The sequence below is a fragment of the Aedes albopictus genome, chromosome 1 (genome assembly GCF_035046485.1).
Source record: "Aedes albopictus strain Foshan chromosome 1, AalbF5, whole genome shotgun sequence".
Lineage (NCBI taxonomy): Eukaryota > Metazoa > Arthropoda > Insecta > Diptera > Culicidae > Aedes > Aedes albopictus.
The window spans coordinates 70,886,199-70,909,806 of NC_085136.1; the positions used below are offsets into that span (position 1 = coordinate 70,886,199).

Genomic DNA, 23,608 nt, shown 5'->3' on the forward strand with positions numbered 1-23,608 from the left:
TGAGATCCAAATGAATAAGGGCTGGGACACTCCACTTATTCTCAAAGTGCAATTTAAGCAGCTCATTTTTGATCGATAACGGCGCCGGCCAAGTCCTTATAGTCAGTTGGGAAGGGAAAGGAATGTTATAGTGCGCTGATTGTTGCTACTAAAGACCGAGAGCACCTCTGCATCCCCACAACCAGCATGGACTGGGGATTTGTTAAACGAAAAGGATGGGAGATCTGGGAGCCATCGTTGGTTCGGTGATGCGATTCATGGATTGGGGGTGTTCGTAAGGTGATACATATATTGTGTGATGATTACTATGAAGGGTATGCGGCACAGTTCGCTTTGGTTGCATAACTTGTAAGCGTTATATACATTGTGCAGTTGAAGTTGGACGGAAGGGAAACGAATTTTAGCAGTTCATTTCTGGTTCTAGCGATGGCTATGAACATTATGAATATACATGAGTTGTATATGTAGAGAAGAAAGAAATAAAGTGGATAGAAAGATACATAGTAGGATGAAAGGGGCGGGCCAGGGATTGAACCCAAGACCTTCTGCATACGAATCAGAAGCGATAGCCACTAGACCACCAAGCCCATCCTGAACACAAAAATTAAACAAAAAAACCTGAATTAATCCACCTATGGTGAACAGAACCCTTCTTACACTTATTAAAATTATTGTTGTATTATTCGTATGTGTGAAAGTTGTATTACTCCAAAGTACTCCTCGAAAGATATCTCGGTTACAAAATGTCCAATAGGAATGAAATTCAAAAGCGTTCTTTCAGGATGCAGTAGCTTTCGTTTGGGGCCTTAAGAACCCAAATCGGTTGGTAGACGGCTGAGAAACTTATGGTGATACACTTTGTCAAAAAAATCTAAAATAATTAAGTTGTACTAAAGGGTGATACGGTCAAAATTTGGTCACACAATTTGTTTCATAACTTGAGACTGCGTACACCAAAACAGCTGATTTTTGGACCAGTATTGGTACATTATATGTAGCTTATACCATACAATTTTCATCAAAATCGGTTTAGTATTTGCGGAGATATTGTGAATCCTAAAAACTGCAATTTTCAAATTTTGTACAAAGTGGATTAAAAAATAAAAACACATTTTTACTCTTTTTTTTATAGAGCCAGAAATACTGAACCAATTTCAATGAAAATTTTTCTGTGTGTAAAGTATACATATCAAAATGTTATGTAAAAATTTCATTCAATTTGATTCAGCCGTTACAAAGTTATATTTGTTTAGGCGGTCAAATTTTGTCAAATTTTGTCGAGTCAAGTCAAATTTTGGTCACACAACTTTTTTTTACAACTTTAGATTGCGTACACCCAAACAGCTGATTTTTGGATCAGTAATGGTACATTATATGTAGCTTGTACCATAAAATTTTCATCAAAATCGGTCTAGTATTTGCGGAGATATTGTTGAACCCTGAGATCCGCAATTTCAGAATTTTGTGCAAAGAGGATTCATACATTTTTACTGTTTTATTTATAGAGCCAGAGATACTTAACCGATTTCAATGAAAATTTTTCTGTATGTGTAGTATGCATATCAAAATGTTGTGTAAAAATTTCATTCAATTTGATCCAGCCGTTACAAAGTTATATTTGCTTAAGTGGCACCCGGTCAGTTTTTTTCATATTCAAACTGCTACAACTTTGAAAGTATTCATACAAAATGGCTCAAAATTTTACTAAGAACGTATTTTTATAATAGTACTATACTGTAAAATTTTGATAAAAATCGGAGCAGTATTGGTAGTTCTATAATCAAAATTGTGCTTTATTGACCTTAAATTTCCGAAAATTTACTATGGAGCGCCTTTGTACAAAATTTTAAAAAGGTAGGTCGATGGTTTTGTCTATATATCAACCAATACTCAATCGATTTTGATGAAAATTTTATGGTATAAGCTACATATAATGTAGCATTACTGGTCCAAAATTCAGCTGTTTTGGTGTACGCAGTCTAAAGTTATGAAAAAAATTGTGTGACCAAATTTTGACCGTATCACCCTTTACTCCCTAGCACTCTTTGAAAGATATCTCGGTAACCGAACGTCCAATCAAAATAAAATTCAATAGCGTTCTACTAGGATGTAGTAGCTTTCATTTGCTTCCAAGAGAACTCAAATCGGTCAACAGACGGCTGAGAATCGAGAGTGACATTTTTTTGTAACATACATACACACACGCACATACAGACATTTGTTCAATTCGTCGAGCTGAGTTGATTGGTATATGTGACTCGGCCCTGCGGGCCTCGGATCGAAAATCGGTTTTCCAAGCGGTATTTATACCCTTCTTATGGGTGTAAGAAGGGTAAAAAGGTGATAAAGACCGAACTCGAAAAAGTGAGATCCACTAAATAATGTATTACTTTTGATTGCGTGCACATTTTTTTAGCAATCAAAAGCATATACATTATGTGTAGTTAATACCATGAAAAGTTCATCAAAATCGGTTTAATTTTTGCGCAGATATTGTTGATACAACAAAATGTTATTTTGGAAACATTGGGTATGCATTTTAAAAATTGTGTAGGCTATAGCTTTGTTGTTAGCTCATCAAAACATCTAAAAATTTGACTCTAAGTTCTCTAAGTCAGGCATAATAAGTGGTGAACTTTTAATCATAATAGATTCAGTACTTTTTTTAACAATTCAAACAACAAAAACTTTTTTTTTTCAAATTTCGGCATTCTCAATTTTTATAAAACTTTGACGGTGTAAAATTGTTGCGTTAAACTGTTTCCAGCGAAAATTTCAGCCATTTGCAGGAGCAATTCAAGAAACAATCTCAAGAGAAGATCCTGGACGAATCCCTGAACGTAAGCGAAAGGAACCCCTGAAGAAATCTCAGCAAAAGTGTTGAAAGGAATCTCGAGATCAGTCTTGTTAGCAATCACAGTCTTTGACACCTTTTCGTCAATATTCGGCTGCCTTTGTCTCCAACATTTGCAACACAAGCAATCAAGCTACTATACGAAACAAAAATGTCAATTGAATGCGCTTGACCATGACAGCGTCTTTGGGAGGTTCCTGTCTTTCCCATAAAGAGAACTGTTTTTGGCTATTTTTATGTGTCATAATCGATTTATCGCGCACGAATAAACTAATATTATACAAATCATAAACAAAATGTGCTGAAATTATGCAAATAGCTGGAATTATACAAATGTCATCGTGTCAGACGACGTTGATTTGATCCACTTTTATGTTTATTGTTCTTCGTTGTACCATCCGTGTTGGGTGTAAGATGTAGCGGTAGCGCACGAATGTAACAAAGCAAGCTGACATCCGACCGCGGTAACAAAACGAAGGTAGTGAAAAGTGTCGAATATTTACAAGCCTGCCGAGATGGAGGAGCCTCGAGGTATCCTTGGCGAAATTTTTTAAAGATTCTCAGAAAGATTCCCAAAAACAATCTCGGAATAAGTCCCTGAATAAATCTTTGGAGAAGTTCATGAAGAAATCCCAAGAAGAGAGCTCAATGCAGGAATTCTGGAAAGAATTCACTAAAGGGAGCCCTGGAAAAGTTCCTGAAAGAAACCCGAAACTCGGAGGAAAAACAAGAAAAAATCTGGTGGAATCTATGAAGAAATTCCTAAACGATTCTTGAAATTATCCCTGAAAGAATCTTGAAAGAAGTGTCTTTGAACTGGAGGGATCCTCCCGAAGGAATCCCTAAAGGAGTCCCGGAAGCGATCTCTTAAAGAATTCTGGCATAATCCTTGGAAGAAATTAAAGAATCTCTGAAGAAATCTTGAAGAAACACCGGGTTTGATTCCTAAAAAAAACCCGAAAAAATCAATGAAGGAATCTCGGAATAAATTTCTGAAGCAACCACTGAAAGAATCCAGAAGGAATCCCCATAGGAATCCAACAGTAAATTTCAGGAGGAATATCTGATAAGGAGAAATTCCTGAGCAAAACTCTAAAAGAATCCCGAGAGGAATCAATGGGGGTATCCCGGGAGAAATCTTTGATGTAATGCCGCGAAATATCCCTGAAGGAATCTCTAAAAAAATCCCCGGAAGAAAGGAAAGCCCCAAAGAATCCCGAGAGGAATTCTTAAAAAAAAAACTCCAGAAAAGAAATCCGGGAAGAAGACACAGAAATGATCAGTGATCAAGAATCCCTGAATGGAACCCGGTAAAAATCAATTAAGAGACCCTAGAGATATCAATAAAGGAACTCTGAGAGGGATTTCTATAAGAATTCTGGGAGAAAATCCAAAAAGAATCCTAGAAGAGGAATACCTGATGAAATCTAGGAAATAATCCGTGAAAGAATCCGGAAGCAAGCCGGCAATGATTTCTTAACGGAATTTCGGAAAAAAAAATCCTGAAGAAATCCCGGAGAAATCGCTGAAACAATTCCGGAAGAAATGCCAGGAGGAGAATATTTGAAGCGAAGGCGTGAAGAAGCAAAAGAGAATACTTGAAGGAATTCCAGAAAAAAATCCTGGGGCGAATCTCTACAGGACTCTCAGGAAGAAAAACATGGTAGGAATTCTAGGAGAAATCTTCGAGAGAAATTGCTGAATATTTTCAAAGATAAATCCCTGTGAGAGGGTTTGCATGTAGACCAAGATGTACGTGACGAAAATTACAGCTAGAGCGGTATTTTATTCCGACGCACCTGAACGGTTATTTTTAAAACGCCATCTTTATATATCTTCACAATAGAATAACTAGCCACAGAAGGTCACTCTCGCGACTGTTCGTGTGACTAACATCTAGTTTGCCACGCCCTTTTAGCATCAGTAGCAATACTAGAAGTGTCAAATAAATTATGTTTACCAAAACAAAAGACACTCTACAAAATGGACACTTAAAAATAGTCAGTTATTACAACTAAAGTTATTATAAAAACTAAATAGGAAAAGTAGTGTATTTCTATTATCTTCACTGAGTCGAGATATTAGTAGTTTTTTCATCCCTGTGCCACCTGATCGTGAGATTTCTTACTAATAATTACATTAGCGAACTAAGTTTGGCCCGATAAACAATTTGCAGCACACAATCAAAATGTATCTTTTGCATCCAAATCAATTATATTATAGTACCGTCTAGTGAGAAAATGTCATCATTTGAATAGAAGGTTCACATCCATATGAACTACTCTGCCGGGGACAACAAATTTATAAATCTTGTACCGACTTTTCGAACCCTCTAAGCAGAATACCCTCTTCGAATGAGTGTAATCAGTTTCGTACCTTTTAATTCCGCCCTATGTTGCTTTTTCTTTGACAGATACGCGTATTTCGATTACCACTTGTAATCTTCCTCAGTATCAGTTATCCACTCCTGACACTGAGGAAGATTACAAGTGGTAATCGAAATACGCATATCTGTCAAAGGATAAGAAACATAGGGCGGAATTAAAAGATACAAAACTGATAACACTCATTCGAAGGAAATAAAAATTTATAAATTTTGGCTGTGGCTAAGATATCAGGAAAACAACGAGCCCAGCAACCGCTATAAAGACATGATGGGGGTGACGAATTCAATTCCCGTTTCGTGAATGAAGAGTATCTTCGTACCTGCCACACGATATACACATCTAAAATGGTTATTGCCAGAGGAAGCTCTCAGTGATTAACTGATGAAGTGCTCATAGAATACTAAGCTGAGAAGCTGACTTTGACCCAGTGGGACGTTACGTCAAGAATAAGAAGAAGAAAATTCCGTCATTCTATAAGGAAACCGAAACATTCTGTTTCGAGTGCATTCACTTGTTAGTGGTTCATCGCTAGCTGGTGGTGTAAACAAAACGCTTGACTATCATGGCCCCTGAATGAATAAGTTGGAAATTGTGGGGTATGAACAAAGCTGAGTAGCATTTCCCATGCGTGTATTTCCCCTAGCAAGCATCAGTGACAGCCAGCACCATGACGGGGTCGTCGTCAGTGTGATGCTGCCTCATTGACGAGTGGACTGTTGGCGGAGTAAGTCGCCATCACCGTGAGGTTCCGTATTATGCCAAGTGATTCTACTGCAGTTTGCTAAGATGGCTGGGAACGGATTGTTCCAGTAAGTTGCCCGGCATTCACATTGGCGATCCTGCCAGGAGTGCATCATAATCAATAACAAGTTAATCATAAAATAGGTAGAATCACTTGGCATAAAAACAGTGAGAGAAAACAAATCGTTTTGGTGTGTGAAGTGTGTGGTGGTGCTGCAAACACAGTGAAGTGGGTGTTCTGCGGTTCCTGACGAAAGCTAGAGCGCGGAAAGTTTTTGTTTTTCCAACCGCGTTCTGTTTTAGCCTTGGTTCTAGCACAAACACATGAACAAAGGCGTGGTGACGTGGTTGATTTTTGTTGTCGACTGGTAGCACGCTGTGGATAGGTGGTCGGTCGATGATTGCATGCATGTTTCTTCATGTTCTTGCTCGGCATGGATGGTCGCGCTTTCGTTGATTCCTCGGATCGTACATGCTCGTGTTGTCGCTCGGTTGAACGGTAAATACAAACAGGTTGATGTGCATGATGGTAGAGGTGTTTGACTATTGTGAATGTTGCCGTAAAATACTCGCGGCATTGGTTGGTTGGGTTGGTTTTTTTGCTCGGGTTTTTGGTTGGGCAAATTAATGGCGTGTCGAACCGCCGAAAATTTTTCTGCATAAGGAAAATGCAGGGACGTGTAATGAAAACCGTCCAAGGAAACGGCATTTTTGGATAACCGCCGAAAATTATTCTGCATAAAGAAAATGCAGCGATGTGTAAAGAAACCTGTCTAAGGAAATGGCGTTGCATGATAACTGCCGAAAGCTGTGCGTGAGGAAATTGCAGAGACGTGTAATGAAAACCGCCCATAAAAATTGCATATCGTAAAACAGTTTAAAATTCGAAGTACGCAATGAAAACATATCTACTGAAAATATGTTGTAGAACCTCTTTCGAACTCGTTTTGTAGAATCTATTTTCGTATAATGAAGGTCATTTATGTGTTATATATGGTCCATCTGTACCATCACATTGAAGCATTGAAAGTGGAGTTGTATGATACAGTGACGATTCGTTCGTTGAGAGCTCGTTAGATGGGCTGTCTCGATGGTTGAATGTTCACTGGTTGGGGCAAAACCCAACTAAAAAGCACTGTCAATGTCAAAACAGATGTCAAAACGAGTTTGACGTCTGACTGCCGTCGCACCACAGCTCCTGTATACAGAACGTTTGCGCAAGTATGTGAGTGTTTCATGACGTCTTTCTTGTCACTTGCGTGTGTCTAGATCATTTTGATCAGTTATCAGTTGCCCCAACGAACGAACACGATTCGATAATCGGGGCGCAGTCGTGACCCAACAAGCGAATCCAGACTGTATACGAAATCTTTAGTCTGATAAATCTCAAATTCGTTAATCTCTTGTTTTTTTCGCAATCGTGAATAACGATTGATTTGAGTGAGAGAAAAACAGGGCCGGCTACTTAACGAGACGTGCGCTTGAAGGAGAGAAGACGCATCACCCAACTGCGTGTGTTGTAGTTATTTTTATTGGAGCTCGGCAAAACCCCATAGATGATCGGAGCATTGCAAGTTATCAATCAAATGATATAGGTTCGATATTAACAAAAGTGCGTTTACTAAACAAAAAAGTAAATGTGGCCATTCGTCTCAATTCTTGTATCTTGAAGTGTATCTTGTTGCATTGGTGCCATAAGGATGAAGAGAACGAAATTGAGGGTTTGAGCGTAAAAATAACAAGCCTGCTAGTAAGAAAACTTTTTTTTTCGGAGAAGAGGGAGAATGTGGGGTATGAACAAAGCTGAGTAGCATTTCCCATGCGTGTATTTCCCCTAGCAAGCATCAGTGACAGCCAGCACCATGACGGGGTCGTCGTCAGTGTGATGCTGCCTCATTGACGAGTGGACTGTTGGCGGAGTAAGTCGCCATCACCGTGAGGTTCCGTATTATGCCAAGTGATTCTACTGCAGTTTGCTAAGATGGCTGGGAACGGATTGTTCCAGTAAGTTGCCCGGCATTCACAGAAATGATTGTAATAAACACGAATGTCACTCATGTTTTTTTTACAATTCAGTAACAAATTTTGAAAACGACGTATAATCAATGGTGTAGCATTGATTATACGTCGTTTTCAAAATTTGTTACTGAATTCAACCCTAACTTTACCAAACACCGTATCTAACAAAATCTACGAGCGGAGAAAATCGAAGGGAAAGTTCGCTGCTTCCATAGCAACTCATACATTGAGCATTTCCGAAACGTGGAAAATCCGGGTATTTTTCACAAATCATCCCCAAAGGTGAGTATGATACAAGTACCTAGTCCTCAACGAAATTCAGTGTCTCGTGTAAAAATTTCTTTTTTGTTTACATATGTTACATACGGTGTTTGGTAGAGTTAGGCTTGAATTTAAACCCAATGGAATGTGCTACAAGTTATCCTCTGCGAAATGCATTATAATAATTATACCTTTATCAATAGACACTTCAAATAATGATTAAAATTGTTATACCTAATAGTGATGATTTATACAGTTCGTCTAAAATGTTTCTACTCACCGCTTCGATCTCCTTCTCGAACTTCACCGGCCGCAGCTTGCACAGCAGCGCCCCCACGTAGATGGCATTGATGATCAGGAACAAACTGGCCCACACCACGGCGTCCAGCGTGCACTCCACTTGCCAACCCCAGATGATCAGCAGCACGCTCCCCGCAATCACCATACACCGCAACCACAGCATCCCGAAGGGCGCATTCGGCGCCAGGAAGGCCAAAAAGAACAACCCACTGCCGAGCTGGTAGTACAGATGGTGGGTCCTCCGCAGCGAGAAGCAATCCATCAGCGTCCACTCGGTTCCCGGCCCGAAGCCGAAGAAGTTCGCCAGTCCTCCACCCGAAGACCCGGAACTTCCACCTCCTCCCGATCCTGCGCCATGAGAACGGAAAGTCTCGTTACTTCGTGTGCCGGGGATCAGCGGGGATCGATGGGGGACATCGCTAGGGTCACTATCGCTACTACTGGGGCCACTACCGTTGGGGGAGGAAGAAGAGGAAGATGACGATGATGGGTGAGGTGACTGGTGGGGCTGACTACTACTATGGTGGTGAGAGTGATGGTTGCTGCTGGCACCTCCGCCGTTCCAGATGTCCTTCTGGACAATGTACTGCGACGAGGGGGCGATCGGGGAGTCCTCGATGATGAGGCCCTCGGGACTGCCTAGTCCGGATGGTTGTGGGACCGGATGTTGCTGCTGCTGCTGGGGGTGATGGACTACGCTCAGAGGGTTGGTGGTTTCCACCAACCCCAGAGCCAGGGTCCAACCCAGCAGGAGCATGACTCGCTGTAGGAGCTCCAGTTTGAAGTTTGGCTGGCGACGGCGGCGGCGATGGATGACTAGACGAGTTGATGCGGAGTAAGCGTTTGCGTTTGCGCCGTTGTCGGAGCATTCACAGTTGCTGCGATTGGGGTGTCACTGTGGGCGAGCGGAGGCGCTTTTCAAGGCATGCATTTTCAGCGGGCATGCCAATTTCGAGTAGAATTTGGTGTAGTATCCAGACAGTTTGTTTCTACAAAAATTTCTTCCGATAGTATCACATTTTTGAACATAGAGGATGAATGTCACGCTACACTAAGAACTTTCAATAACTATAGACTCGATCATTAATATCAAAGCACTGCATCAAACTTGCTGATCATAACTAACGCTCATTCGCTTGTTTCACTGGTCACATCTGCAAAAGAGAAAGAAATCTGTGTTAAATACTTATAAAAGTAAAAAGCAACTATAATCAGCTTTGTGCATTGATATACATAGCATAATTCTTCATTCTGATAATCCTTTTGAAGCGATTTAAAACCTTTTAGAGCGCATAAAGTTAGTCGGAATTCTTCCACTATCGTTTCTGAGAAAATCCCTGGTAAAATCTCAGGAGTAGTTGCTGAAAGGTTTTCATTAACATTTTCTGGTGGAATTATATCATTAAAAGTAAAAAGATTTGGAATAACAATAATAAGAGATAAAATTTTGAAATGAACGTCAGGCGAAGGTTCATGAAAAAATGAAATGTCTAAGCATAGGGTAATTTCTAGCAAAAACTCTTGGAATTTTATAGAGAAATGCGGCCCTTTCTGTAACAATCAAATGTTGTTTCCTCGAATGCCGTTTCCCAGAATGAATAATTTCCTCGAATAACCATTCTCTGTTTTACAGGCGATTCCCCCTGTTGGGAACGCTGACCGGAGACACTTGGCACTGCACCGCATCAAAGTACCCAGAACAGATGCTCCCCCCGATTAGTAGCAGTACAGGGCTGTCGATGGAATTGCATTTATTATGCTGTAGGGGGATTAGGGGCATAATGGACACCCTAAGAAAATGAGTATGTTAGGCCTGTATAACGGACAAAAACTTAACATATTATCAGTTGGCTTACAACTTTAACTTGTTTCCTACGCATTTCAATCATTTACAGCAGGTAGAATGTCATTATTGCGAAGAAATAATGAATTGTAAACCGTGTGTTTTTCTGGGCTGGCAGGAAAGGTACGGGGCGAAATGGACACCCCTGCATATTTTATGCTGTATCTTTGATAATATCGACCAGTTAAGTAATTTGCCTACGGAGATCAATACCACAGATATAATACTCCCTCTTAGACGAGTTTACATAACATCAAAGTTAATTAAATAAATTTTAGGCTAAAATAATCAGATTGATTTTTTCCACACTCTCTAAAACGCCTAACAGTATGCAACGCGCATACATCCATTCATAATTGCCAGTGTTCATTTCGCCCCGAATCGACTACAACATTGAAATTGCTATTTTGAGTAAGTTCTGATAAAAAATATAATACTTCAACCATTGTTAAATCTGCGTTACATGTAGATATGCTAACATTTTATTTGTTTTATGGTGGACACACTCAATCACGCGTAGTACCTTGTTTGTTGCTGCTTCGAAATTATAAGAAATCCACCATATGAAAAGCATACTTCAATTTCAATGATATTTTGGTTATTTTGAAGGATTATAAATGATACTTTTGAAAAATAGAACAATGACTTGTTTCTTTACACTTATGCATTAAAAGTTTTACATTAAAGTCAACGGTTTCGACAAAAACAGGGGTGTCCATTTCGCCCCGGGTGTCCATTATGCCCCTAATCCCCTTATCATTTATTTTCATGATATTTTTCCCGATTTTATTTAACTTTTACTCTACAGCAGTGTGACTGTAGATTGCCATATTGAACAGTGGACAACGACGCATAGCACATCAAGCAATCATAGTAGGCGTCACCAATCAAAAGCGCACAAGCAGCAACAGAAGCTGACAATTTTATTATTGTTTTATTGTGCACTTTAAGAGCTCGACAAGATGAGACCAATTCGTCTAGAGGACATCTTGTAAAGTATTATAGATTTTATGAGAATCTTAAAACTAGTTCTTCAAGACTGTCTTAGGATGGGCCTCTTTAGTCTTGGAAAAGGTTACTTAGTAATGCAGATAAATTTAGTTTATGTTTGGTTTTAAGCATTTGAAGACGGAATTTTCACCTTTCTAGATGCAACCTCGCTGGTCTAGAATACGTTTGTGATGGCCGATTTTCTCGGCTGGGCACATATGACCCATCCGTCCCCAAAGGGTTAAATAACAGGTGTTCCTTTGGAGAGTCTTCTGGAGTTCCTTCAATAATTTCCTTAGGATTATAATCAGGCATATCTCCTGGATATACTTGAGGGATCCTTCATGCAGTTTCTACAAGAATTCATCCTGGATTTTCCTCTGGAATTTCTCCAGGAATTCTTCAGGGGATACCACCTGCAAATCCTTCCCCCTACTCGGAAACATTCCCTTTGAGAGATTCTACTGAAAATCCTTCGAAGATTCCACCTGGAACTCCTCTGGAGATTCCTACCGGAATTTTTCGGGAGTTACCCATGGAATTCCTGCAGGGATTTCTCTTGTAATTTCTTCGGGGATTCCTCCTGTACTTCCTTCAAAGGTTCCCCTGGACTTCCTTCGAGGGTACCTCGAAGATTCTTCCTAGAATTCTATCGGGAAATTCGCCTGGAATTCTTTCAGGGATTCCTCTTAGAACTCCTTCGGGGATTCTTCCTAGATTTTCTGTTGAAGTTTCCTCCTAGACTTTCACCGAGAATTCTTCCTGATATTCTTTCGGGGATTTATCCTGATATTCTGTCGTGAATTTCTCCTGAAATTCCTTCGGAGTTTCCTCCTGGAATTTCTTCGATGATTTCTTTTAGAATTCCTACGGGGATTCCCCCTTGATTTCCTCCAGGGATTCCTCATGGAATTCTTCCAGGAGTCCTCCTAGAATTTCTTCAGAGATTCCTCCAAGAGTTCCTTCGGGGATTTCTCCTGAACTTCCTATGGGGTTTCCTCTTGAAGATCCGTCGATTATTCCGCTTGGAAATCCTTTGGAGATTCCTCAGAGAATTCCTGCAGGGGTTCCCCTGGGCTTCCTGCAGGGATTTCTCCTGCAATTTCTTCGGGGATTTCTCTTGAAATAACTTCAGGAAATCCTCCTGGAATTCCGTCGGGTATTCTTTCTGGACTTCCTTCAGGGATTCGTTCGGAGAAGATTCCTCCTTGAGTTCCTTTGGAGATTTCTCCTGGAATTATTTCGGGGATATCACCTGGAGTTCTTTCGGAAATTCCAGCTGAACTTCCTTCAAGGATGCCTCCTGAAATTTCTACGGGAACTTCTCCCGTAATTACTTCGGAGATTCCTCCTAGATTTCCTTCGAAGTTTCCTATTGGAATTCCCGTTGTGATTCTTCTTCGAATTTCTTCGGAGATTCCTCCAGAAATTTCTCGTGGAATACTTCCGTGGATTCCTTCGGGGTATCCTACTGGAATGCCTTGGGGAATTTCTTCTGGAATTCATTCGGGGTTTCCTCTTGGAATTTCGTTAGTGATTCCTCCTAGAATTCCCTCACGAATTTCTCCTGGAACTCTTTCAGAGATTCCCTCTGGATTTTTTTCGTTGATCCCTTCTAGAAATCCTTAAGGTATTGTTCCTCGAATCCCTTTGGAAATTCCCACTGAAATTCTTTTGGGGAGTCCTACTGGAATTTCTTAGTGAATAATTCCTGGAATTCCTATGGGATTCACGCAGGGTTTTTTTTTTCGGAATTTGCTCTTGAAATTCCTGCGTGGATTCCTCCTGAATTGCTATTGGGGATTCCTCCTTGTTTTTTATGAATTTTTTCAATCTCCTAGAAAAAAATTTGAGGGTTCCTTCACGAATTACTTTGAAAATTCTTTCTTGATTTTTTTTGGGGATTCCTCCTGGACTTTCTTCATGGATTCCTTCTGAAATTCTTTCGAAATTCTTGATATTCCGTCGAGTATTCTTCCGGGAATTCCTTCGGGGTATCCTTTTAACCCACCATCAGTCGCTTGCGTGTACGCATCTCAGAAAAATGCAAAAAAATTATCGAAATTCGCACCGAATTGAACCGGGTGTTGGTCCTATTCCAAGATCCACTCTTCTTCTTGTTAGTAAGGCAGAAAAAAAATGAAAAAATGCACGGAAAGTACTCGAAAAATACGTAATTCTAACCTCACATTTTGAATGTGTACTCAGTACACCGGCGCGACCGCTGGTGTAACTTTTTTGTGAACCAGACCGTTACACGAGCGGTCGCGTCGTGTACTCAGTACACGGCATACGCTTTCAATTATGGTTTATATGCTTTACTAGATACAATGTTGGTGTCTTCAGCAAAAATGTCCAACTGGATAATGCGCGTCTGATAGTGGACATGTGGAACCGGTCAACACGATCTGGTCCTGTCCCGGGTGTCGGAATGGCCCTCGCGGGAACCTGTTTCGTGGACATTTCAGTTATGGCACCAAAACTAGGCATGCGACGGCTCTATCTTCATGATTTTCCATATCCATTATTTTGGTAAACATGAAAATGACCAGTGACCTCCCTGGCCAACCCGTGGCCTCCGGAATGTGCCCTGGAGGAACCTGTTTTGAGGACATTTTGACCATGACACCAAAACTAGGCTTGCGACGGCTCTATCTTCATGATTTTTCATATCCATCATCTTAGTAACCATGAAAATGACCAGTGACCTCCGTTGCCAACCCGTGGCCTCCGGAATGTGCCCTGGAGGAACCTGTTTCGAGGACATTTTGACCATGACACCAAAACTAGGCTTGTGACGGCTCTATCTTCATGATTTTCCATATCCATTATTTAAGTAACCATGAAAATGATCAGTGAACTCCCTGACTAACCCGTGGCCAACGGATTGTGCCCTGGAGGAACCTGTTTCGAGGACATTTTGACCATGACACCAAAACTAGGTTTGCGACGGCTCTATCTTCATGATTTTTCATATCCATAATCTTAGTAACCATGAAAATGACCAGTGACCTCCTTGGCTAACCCGTGGCCACCGGAATGTGCCCTGGAGGAACCTGTTTCGAGGACATTTTGACCATGACACCAAAACTAGGCATGCGACGGTTCTATTTTCATGATTTTCCATATCCATCATCTTTGTAATCGAAAAAAAAACTACGAGTGACCTCTCTGGTTAACCCGTGGCTATCAGCCATGCAAGGGCTCTATCTCCATGATCTTCTTCTTCTTTTTTGTGGAACGTCCATACTGGGGCAAAGCCTGATACTCAGCTCAATGTTCTATGAGCACTTTCACAGTTATTAACTGAGAGCTTCCTTTGCATATGATCATTTTGCATGTGTAAAGCGTGTGGCAAGCACAAAGATACACTATAACGAAGAAAGCTAAGAAAAAAATCATTACAAAAAGTTCCAGTACTGACCGCGAATTGAACCTGTCACCATCAGCATGCATATACTGAATAATCACGCCTTTACAACTGTCGATATAGTGGTTTTCTATCGTCATGATGTTTCATGTGCATCATCTTTGTAACTGTGAACAGTGCCAGTCATCTCTCTGGTTAACCTCTGGCCACTGGAATTTGCCCTGAAGAAACCTGTTCCGAATACATTTTGCCCATAGCTCCTCATGTTTTTTCACCTTCGTTATCAAAATAGGACCATTGACCTATCTGTCACACTCGTGGCCACTGGAGGTAACGGTTACCAAGACAAGGAATATAAAAATTATGAAGATAGAGCCGTCCTCTAACATGTTCCTGTGGCCACGGGTTTATGCTAGGTATTGCTCAAGTAATTTCCGTTCAGTACATTATTTTTTCTTTACCGGAATGGTCAAGAACTTCAACACAGAGAGCTTCATTTGATTTGACGTATCTTCTCAGTTCCGTACTGGAGTCAAGAAGAATCAAAAGCTTCCTCATTTCTCGAGCGATTCCTTACCTGAATTTTCCACGCATCGAGATAGGCCAAAAAATCTTGCGAACTGTGTACTTCTTATAATGCAAGGACGCTGCACAGTGGTTCCACCATAGGTCTAAACCTTTGACCACAATCAACTGTGATATCAATCATAAAGTTTATTGATTTTTTTTTCTAATTTCAGTCGTTTGCATTTATCACTCTACCATCCAACATGTATTTAGTGGATTGTGTTCAATTCTTATATGGTTGAAAACGATGTAAATGTAAAATTTAGATGCTACTTTATCATCTTATTTGAATAAGTGTGACTGGTTTATGATTTTTCAAAAAATGTTTCCCCTTACGATCTCTTCGGACGTTTTTTTTATAAATTTTCCCTATAACATTGAACAATGATTTACTGACGAATTCAGTAGTAATTTTTATACATTACATTTCACTATTCTTAAGCAGCTGTGAGTACCGTGGATCGCCCAAACTAATATTAGTATACATTCATAACTCGATATAACGTAACAACTTTTTTATGTTCGTTGCGATATATCAAAGTTACGTTGTATCGAAGCCAAAACAGATCCCCCCAAATTATGTTATTCACTCTACAATGATTTTTAACCTTGTTTAAATTTTTTTTTTCATTGTTGTATTTTATGTACCTATCTTCAAAAGTCAACTTTATAGCATACCTTTTTATATCTAACTATTTGAACCAATATCGCATAAATCAAGATTATTTTTCATTTTTACATACCGAACTGCTCAAGCGTCAAACGTTACCTGTTCATGTGATTAAAAGAAACAAATCCCCTAGCAGGTAGCGTTGGAGTGTACATCATTTCATTTTCAGCAGTGGAAAATTCAAAGTTTCGTATACGATAATGCCTCCTAGAATTCCTCTTGAGATTCCTCCAAAATTCACTCGGGAATTCACCCAGGAATCTCTTAATGAAATACCTTCTGTGATTTATCCTGAAATTCTCGAAGGAGTTCCTCTAGAGTTTTTTTTTTCAAGGATTCAAACTCCTCCATTTATTCCTACTGGCTTTAATCTGCTAGGATTCCTCTAAAATGGGCTTTGAAATAGGACACAATTGGTAAAATATTAGAATTGTAGTATTGAGCTGAATTTGTGTATGGTGAGAAGGTCAATTCTTCGTTTCTGCAATGAAATGGTGCAAAAAGCGCGCAATATAATTATTCCTTGCCTAATTTGATGCTGTTTGAGCAAAACTATGGATAACTATGTTATTTATGTTGCAAGAAATGGAGAAAACAACAACACTGTTGCCCAAATTTTTGCTCAAACAGCATCAAATTAGGTAAGGAATAATAGTACCCTCGCTTTTTGCACCATTTCATTGCAGAAACGGAGAATTGAACTTCTCACCATACAAAAATTCAGCTCATTACTACAAATCTAGTATGTACGTCACCAATCTGTCCTATTACTCCAAAAGTTCTCGATATGATTCCTCCAGGAATTTCCCCTGCGGCTTCTCTAGGATTCCCCATGGGATTCCAGAGATTTTTGCAAGGATTCATCCTGCCATTCCCTTTAAAATTTCTACTGGATTTCTCCCAGTCATACCTGCAATGCTCTAATACCTTCCTGCACAATAAGTATTTGCTGAGATTCACCCAGTAATTCCTGCTGGTACTTATTCTGCACATTTTGAACTCTTTTCTAATTTTTTTAGGGATTTCACCGGTAATTCTTCCGAAAACTCAGTATATCGGCAAAACCACCAGGAATTTCTTCAGAGACCCATTCAAAGATTGCTGGTTCCAGGAAACCCTGTTGAATTACTCCAGGGATGCCTAATTGATTGATTTGTCTTTATTAACCCTTTGGAGCCGGAGGGGTCATATATGACCCCGGTGATGAAACCGACCATAACAGACGTGTTCGAGACCAGCGAGGTTGCGGCAGCAGTGGCGAAACAGTCCGGCTCCAAAGGGTTAAAGAGACTTTCAGCCCTTGGTAAGAGGGATGCCTCATTTTCTTTCAAAACATTTCTTTTAATGATTCCTTTAGGAATTTCCCCTTTTTCATAGATTTTCGCTGTGATTCCTCTAGAAGTTTGCTTTGAACCCCTCCAGAAATTCCCTCTGGTACTTCACGTGGCATTTCTACTTAAATTCTTCATGTGATTATTCCATGAATTCCTTTAGGAAGAATAGAATACTTTTGAAAAATTTCCACCAAAATAATTAATCCGTGGGATATATCACAAAATTTCGCCAGAAATTTATCAAGAAATTTATCTAGGGATTTATCAGAGAATTTCTTGAGCGATTTTCTGCACGGTTCTTCTAAGACTAGGCGGATTTGCCCCGGCGTTATAACTCGCAGTATCGAATGAAACCGATTTTGCTTGCACTGCTGTCTACTGTCATGTCTTTTGGAGTTGGAAGGCTATGTTTCAGTAGGAATGATATGTCAAGAATAACTACAGTAGACGTTCGGTCGGTGCAAACGGTTTAACTGCAATGCTTTTTACCTGTAAGTCCGGTAAGTTCAACAAATTTGGAGTTATCGCACCGCCAAACGTCAAAATGGTGTGCCATGTTTGCCCTAATAGGCTGGAGGAATTGAATGAATGTGGATGAATTAAACGAAGAGAAAAAGCAGGATCTTCATATAACGAAATGTAGAAGTAACTGATGCTGTGAATAAGTTCCTCTGGCCTATGAACAGTCGCATGTAGTTCACGTTCATTTTACGTCAATTGATGGCTTTATGACATCTGTTAGGCGTTGCAGTTACTCAATTTCATTCGTTAAGTGAAACGTAAACATGTTGCAGTTAGCAGTTAAACAAAATTACTGACACCGAAAACTGTCATATAACTGCGAAAGTGTTCGTATATCGCTAAACTGGTTAGTAGACTTGGTTCCAGGAGGAGCGTAATATCATAAATTCTATTCCGTTGATCACGCTTATTATTCAAATAGCAAAATATTGGAACCATAAAAAAGTAACGTTATATCGAGGTAAAAGTTACGTTATACTGAGTTACGTAATATCGAGGCTACGTTATACCGAGGTATGACTGTATACAAATGAGTTGGTAACCAAATTCACAAAACAAAAAATTCGGCTCCGTGAAGCAAAAAAAAAATTATTTTTTATTTCTTTCTATTCGAAAATTACAAAACTAGATTGGACATATTTTTATACAATACAAAAACGCTTTTGGGAGGCAAATATGTATAACGGATTCACCATGCTATAAGCGAAATTATAAGCATGACCGCCTCATACAGAGTTATGGCACACCTTGGAACCTCGCTAATTGTTGCACACTCCATGCTTTTCTTATGAGGTGTGCAACAATTGGCGAGTTTTTAAGGTGTGTAACAATTGGCGATTTACCCTAGATGATGGATATGGAAAATCATGAAGTTAGAGCCGTCGTATGCCTAGTTTTGCCGTCAAAGCCAAAATGTCCACGAAACAGGTTCCTCCAGGGCACATTCCGGTGGCCACGGGTTAGCCAGGGAGGTCACTGGTCATTTTCATGGTTACTAAGATGATGGATATGAAAAAAATCATGACGATAGAGCCGTCGCATGCCTAGTTTTGGTGTCATGGTCAAAATGTCCTTGAAACAGGTTCCTCCAGGGCACATTCCGGAGGCCACGGGTTAGCAACGGAGGTCACTGGTCATTTCCATGGTTACTAAGATGATGGATATGAAAAATCATGAAGATAGATGATAATTAACCTGGGCTTGGTAGAGAAGATAGAGCCGTCGCATGCCTAGTTTTGGTGTCATGTTCAAAATGTCCTCGAAACAGGTTCCTCCAGGGCACATTCCGGTGGCCACGGGTTAGCCAGTGAGGTCACTGGTCATTTTCATGGTTACTAAGATGATGGATATGAAAAATCATGAAGATAGAGCCGTTGCATGCCTAGTTTTGATGTCATGGTCAAAATGTCCTCGAAACAGGTTCCTCCAGGGCACATTCCGGTGGCCACGGGTTAGCCAGGGAGGTCACTGGTCATTTTCATGGTTACTAAGATGATGGATATGAAAAATCATGACGATAGAGCCGTCGCATGCCTAGTTTTGGTGTCGTGTTCAAAATGTCCTTGAAACAGGTTCCTCCAAGGCACATTCCGGAGGCCACGGGTTAGCAAGAGATGTCACTGGTCATTTTCATGGTTACTTAGATGATGGATATGGAAAATCATGAAGATAGAGCCGTCGCATGCCTAGTTTTGGTGTCATGGTCAAAATGTCCTCGAAACAGGTTCCTCCAGGGCACATTCCGGTGGCCACGGGTTAGCCAGGGAGGTCACTGGTCATTCTCATGGTTACTAATATAATGGTTATGAAAAATCATGACGACAGAGCCGTCGCATGCCTAGTTTTGGTGTCATGGTCAAAATGTCCTCGAAACAGGTTCCTCCAGGGCACATTCCGGAGGCCACGGGTTAGCAACGGAGGTCACTGGTCATTTTTATGGTTACTAAAATAATAGATATGGAAAATCATGAAGATAGAGCCGTCACAAGCCTAGTTTTGGTGTCATGGTCAAAATGTCCTCAAAACAGGTTTCTCCAGGGCACATTCCGGTGGCCACGGGTTGGCCAGGGAGGTCACTGGTCATTTTCATGTTTACCAAAATAATGGATATGGAAAATCATGAAGATAGAGCCGTCGCATGCCTAGTTTTGGTGCCATAACTGAAATGTCCACGAAACAGGTTCCCGCGAGGGCCATTCCGACACCCGGGACAGGACCAGATCGTGTTGACCGGTTCCACATGTCCACTATCAGACGCGCATTATCCAGTTGGACATTTTTGCTGAAGACACCAACATTGTATCTAGTAAAGCATGTAAACCATAATTGAAAGCGTATGCCGTGTACTGAGTACACGACGCGACCGCTCGTGTAACTTTTTTTGATGCGACTGATGGAGGGTTAAGGTCCTTCGTGGATTTGCCTTGGAATTCCTCCGTGGATTCCAGCTGGACTTTCTTCGAAGTTTCCTCCTGAAACATCTTCTGGTATTTTTCTTGATATTCTGTCGGGGATTCCACCTAAAATTTACACGGGAACTCCTCTTGGAATTACTTTGAAATTTCCTTTTGAAATTCCTGTGGAGATTCCTATTTTATTTTTTTCGGAGATTCCTCCTGGAATTCCTTAAATTTTCCATGGAATACCTCCATGCTTCCTCCTGGAATTCCTTCGGAGTTTCCTTTTTGAGTTTATTCGGTCATTTCTCCAAGAATTCCTTCGGAAATTCCTTCTAGAATTCGTGGATTTTTCCTAGAGTTCCTTCGGGGATTCCTTCTTGAATTTGTTCGGGAACTCCTTCTGACTTCCTATGGGGATTCTTCTTGGAATTCCTTCGGGGTTTCCTCTTAAAATCTTTTGAGGATTTGGTGATTCTTTCTGGAATTCCTGCGGGGATTTCTCTCAGAATTCCTTCGAGGATTTCTCCTACTCATGCTGACAGGCCATTCGTCTCAAGAGGTAGCTTGTGAGAGTGAGTGCCCTATACAATACATACCACGGGTGAAAACACTCAAATACAGCAAATTGAATGGAAATTTAGCCCGGTCAGCTCTGGTAATTCCTGGAGTTGTTCCTGAAAAAAAAAAAATCCGGGGTAACTCCTGGAGGAGTTCCTAGGGAAATTCCTGGATAAAATCCTAGATGCCTGAGGAATTGCTAGACCTATTCTTGTGGGAATACTGAAGGAATCCCTGAAGGAATTCCTGGCGGAATATCTAGAGAAATGATGTAAGATTTATATTTATATTTCTATTATTTTTCTACTTCTTGAAAAATCCATTGAGAAATTCCTGGAAGAATTTCTAGAGGAATTTCTAGAGGAATTTCTAGAGGAATTTCTGGAGGAATTCCTGGAGAAATCCTCGAAGGAATTCTTAAAGGAATCCCTGGTGGAATCCTTGCAGAAATTCAAGGAGAAAGCCCTGGAGGAATCTCTGGAGGAATTCCTGGAGAATCTCTAAAAATCCTGATGATATTCCTGGAGAATTCACCGAAAGGAATTCCTGAAGCATATCCTGGAAGAATTCCTGGAGAAATTCGTGGAAATATCCCTGGAGGAATCCCTGAAGGAATCTCTGGAGCAATTCCTTGAGAAATGTCTGGAAGAATCCCTGACAAATTTCTGGAGAATTACCTGGAAGAATTTCTTAGGAAACCGCTACGGGATTTCATAAAAAAGTTCCTGGAGAAATTGCTGACATAATTTCTGAAGGATTTCCTGGACCAATTTGTGGAGAATTTCATGGATGAGTTTTTGGAGAAATTCCTTGATAAAATCCTGGAGAAATTCCTGGAAAATCCCTATAGAAATTCCTGAAGGGGTTTCTAGAGCAACTTCTGGAGGCATTCTGGAGACATCCTTGAAGGAATTTCTAAAGGAATCCCTGGAGGAATCCTTGGAAAAAATCGTGAAGAAATCTCTGAAAAATTCCTGAAGAAATCCTGGCGGTATTCCGCCTGGAATTTCTGGAGGAATTCCTGCAGCAATCCCTGCGAAAATTCCAGAAGCTATTCCTGAAGAAAATCTCAAAAGAATTTCTGGATAAATTTTTGCAGGATTTCCTGGTGAAATTTCTGGATGAATTGCTGACAATTCTTGGAGGAATCTCTGAAAAAACTCCTGTATGAATTCTTCGATGGATCCCTAGAGGATATTCCTGAAGGAATTCCCGAAAGAATTTCCAGAAAAACACCTGGAAAAATTCTAGAGGCATTCCTAGAGGAGTTTCTGGCGGAATTTCTGAAAAACAGTCCTGGAGGATTTTTTAGAGAAATGCCTGTAGAAATTCTCAGAGGAATTCTGGAGGAATCCCCTAAGGAATTCGTAGGCGAATGCCAGGAATAATTCCTGAAGAAATCGCAGATACAATTCTTGGATAAATACTGCAGAAATCTTCAAAAGAGTTCGTGGTGAAATCCCTGTAACAGTTCCTGAAGAAATCCATAGAGCTATTTCTTAAGAAACTCCAGAAGGAATCCCGGAAGCAATTTCAAGACGAATTCCTTAATGAGTCCTTAAACAGTTCCTGGAGGATGTACTTAATAAATTCCTGGAGGAGGAGTTCCTAAAAGAATACAAGAAAGAGTTCCTGAAGGAATTCTTAGAGGAGATCCTGGGGGAATCTTAGAAGAATTTTTTTTAATAAGTTTTTCCAGAAGGTATTACAGAAGAATTTCACGAGTAAATCTCTAGGGAAATTATTGGATGAATCTGTGGAGGATTTCCTGGAGGAATCCATGGAGGATATTCTAAAAGAATGCATGTAGGGATTCCCGGAGGAATCTCTAGAGATACTCCTGGAGGAATCTTTATAGGCATTTTTGTAGGAATACCTGGAGGAATTTTTAGAAGAATCCCTGCAGCAATTCCCAGAGGAATCTCTGGAATAATTTCAAGAGGAATCCCTAAAGAACTTCGTGGAGGAATCCCCTGAGGAATTCCTGGAGGAATCCCAGGATGAATTCCAGAAGAAATAGCAGATTAAATTCATGGAGAAATCCTGAAGAAATCTTAATCCTCGAGCGATCGCGCTGTTGTATTTTGTACTCAGCACCAGTGTGGTGCTGACCCAGGTAGTCAACCGCGCGAGTTACGGAAGGTTAAAAAGAGTTTGTGGAGGAATTCCTTGTAAAATCTCTGTAGCAGTTTCTAAAGGAATCCCAGGAGGAATAGGGTCCTAAAATTAAAGACGAAATCTCGCTTATATTAAATAATACGATCAAGCATGGTATTCTAATCGGAATTGTACTTTACTCGAACTTGAAAAACAAAGGAATAATGAGAAAATTCAAAATAAGTAAAATGGTAATTAGTTCTACTTTGACATTTGAGGTCAACCTTGTGTGACTGAGCTCGACATTTTTCGCACTGGGATTTCAAAAATGTTCCTATCTGACATACACGGTGAAAAAAAATCACTCAATAAGTATGTGTTATAAGCTAGGGACGAGACAAAAGGCTAAAAAAAATAAAAATTATATATTTTCAACTACGGTTAATAAAAACGTCAAAAAATGAGTAAATATGTACTCTTGAACCATATATTGTGGTTTAAAACAAGAATCCCTAAAGGACTTTACGAGCCTATTGCTGAAAAAACCCAGAAGGAATCTCAGAAGCAATACCAAGAAGAATTCATAAGGAAATCCCAAAACATTTCCTGGAGGAAGTACTGGATTGATTACTGAAGAAATTCCTGAAACAGTACCAAGAGGAATTGCTGAAGCAATTCTAAAAAGAGATCCTAAGA

General features: G+C 40.2%; 1 protein-coding gene across 7 annotated transcripts in view; it reads right to left on the reverse strand.

Moving 5' to 3' along the window:
• Positions 1-23,608, reverse strand: part of LOC109397189 (uncharacterized protein K02A2.6) — a 340,877-nt gene that overhangs the window by 217,449 nt on the left and 99,820 nt on the right. For 6 of the 7 annotated variants that reach the window (XR_003898626.2, XR_003898623.2, XM_029877450.2 and 3 more), the window contains exon 2: positions 8,543-9,716. Coding sequence is in view for 4 of the 7 variants with exons in the window: in XM_029877450.2 (XP_029733310.1) it covers positions 8,543-9,319 (777 nt within the window). In the remaining 3 variants the exon portion in view is untranslated. The remainder of the gene's footprint in view (positions 1-8,542; positions 9,717-23,608) is intronic. The other variant, XR_003898627.2, reaches the window with a different exon arrangement.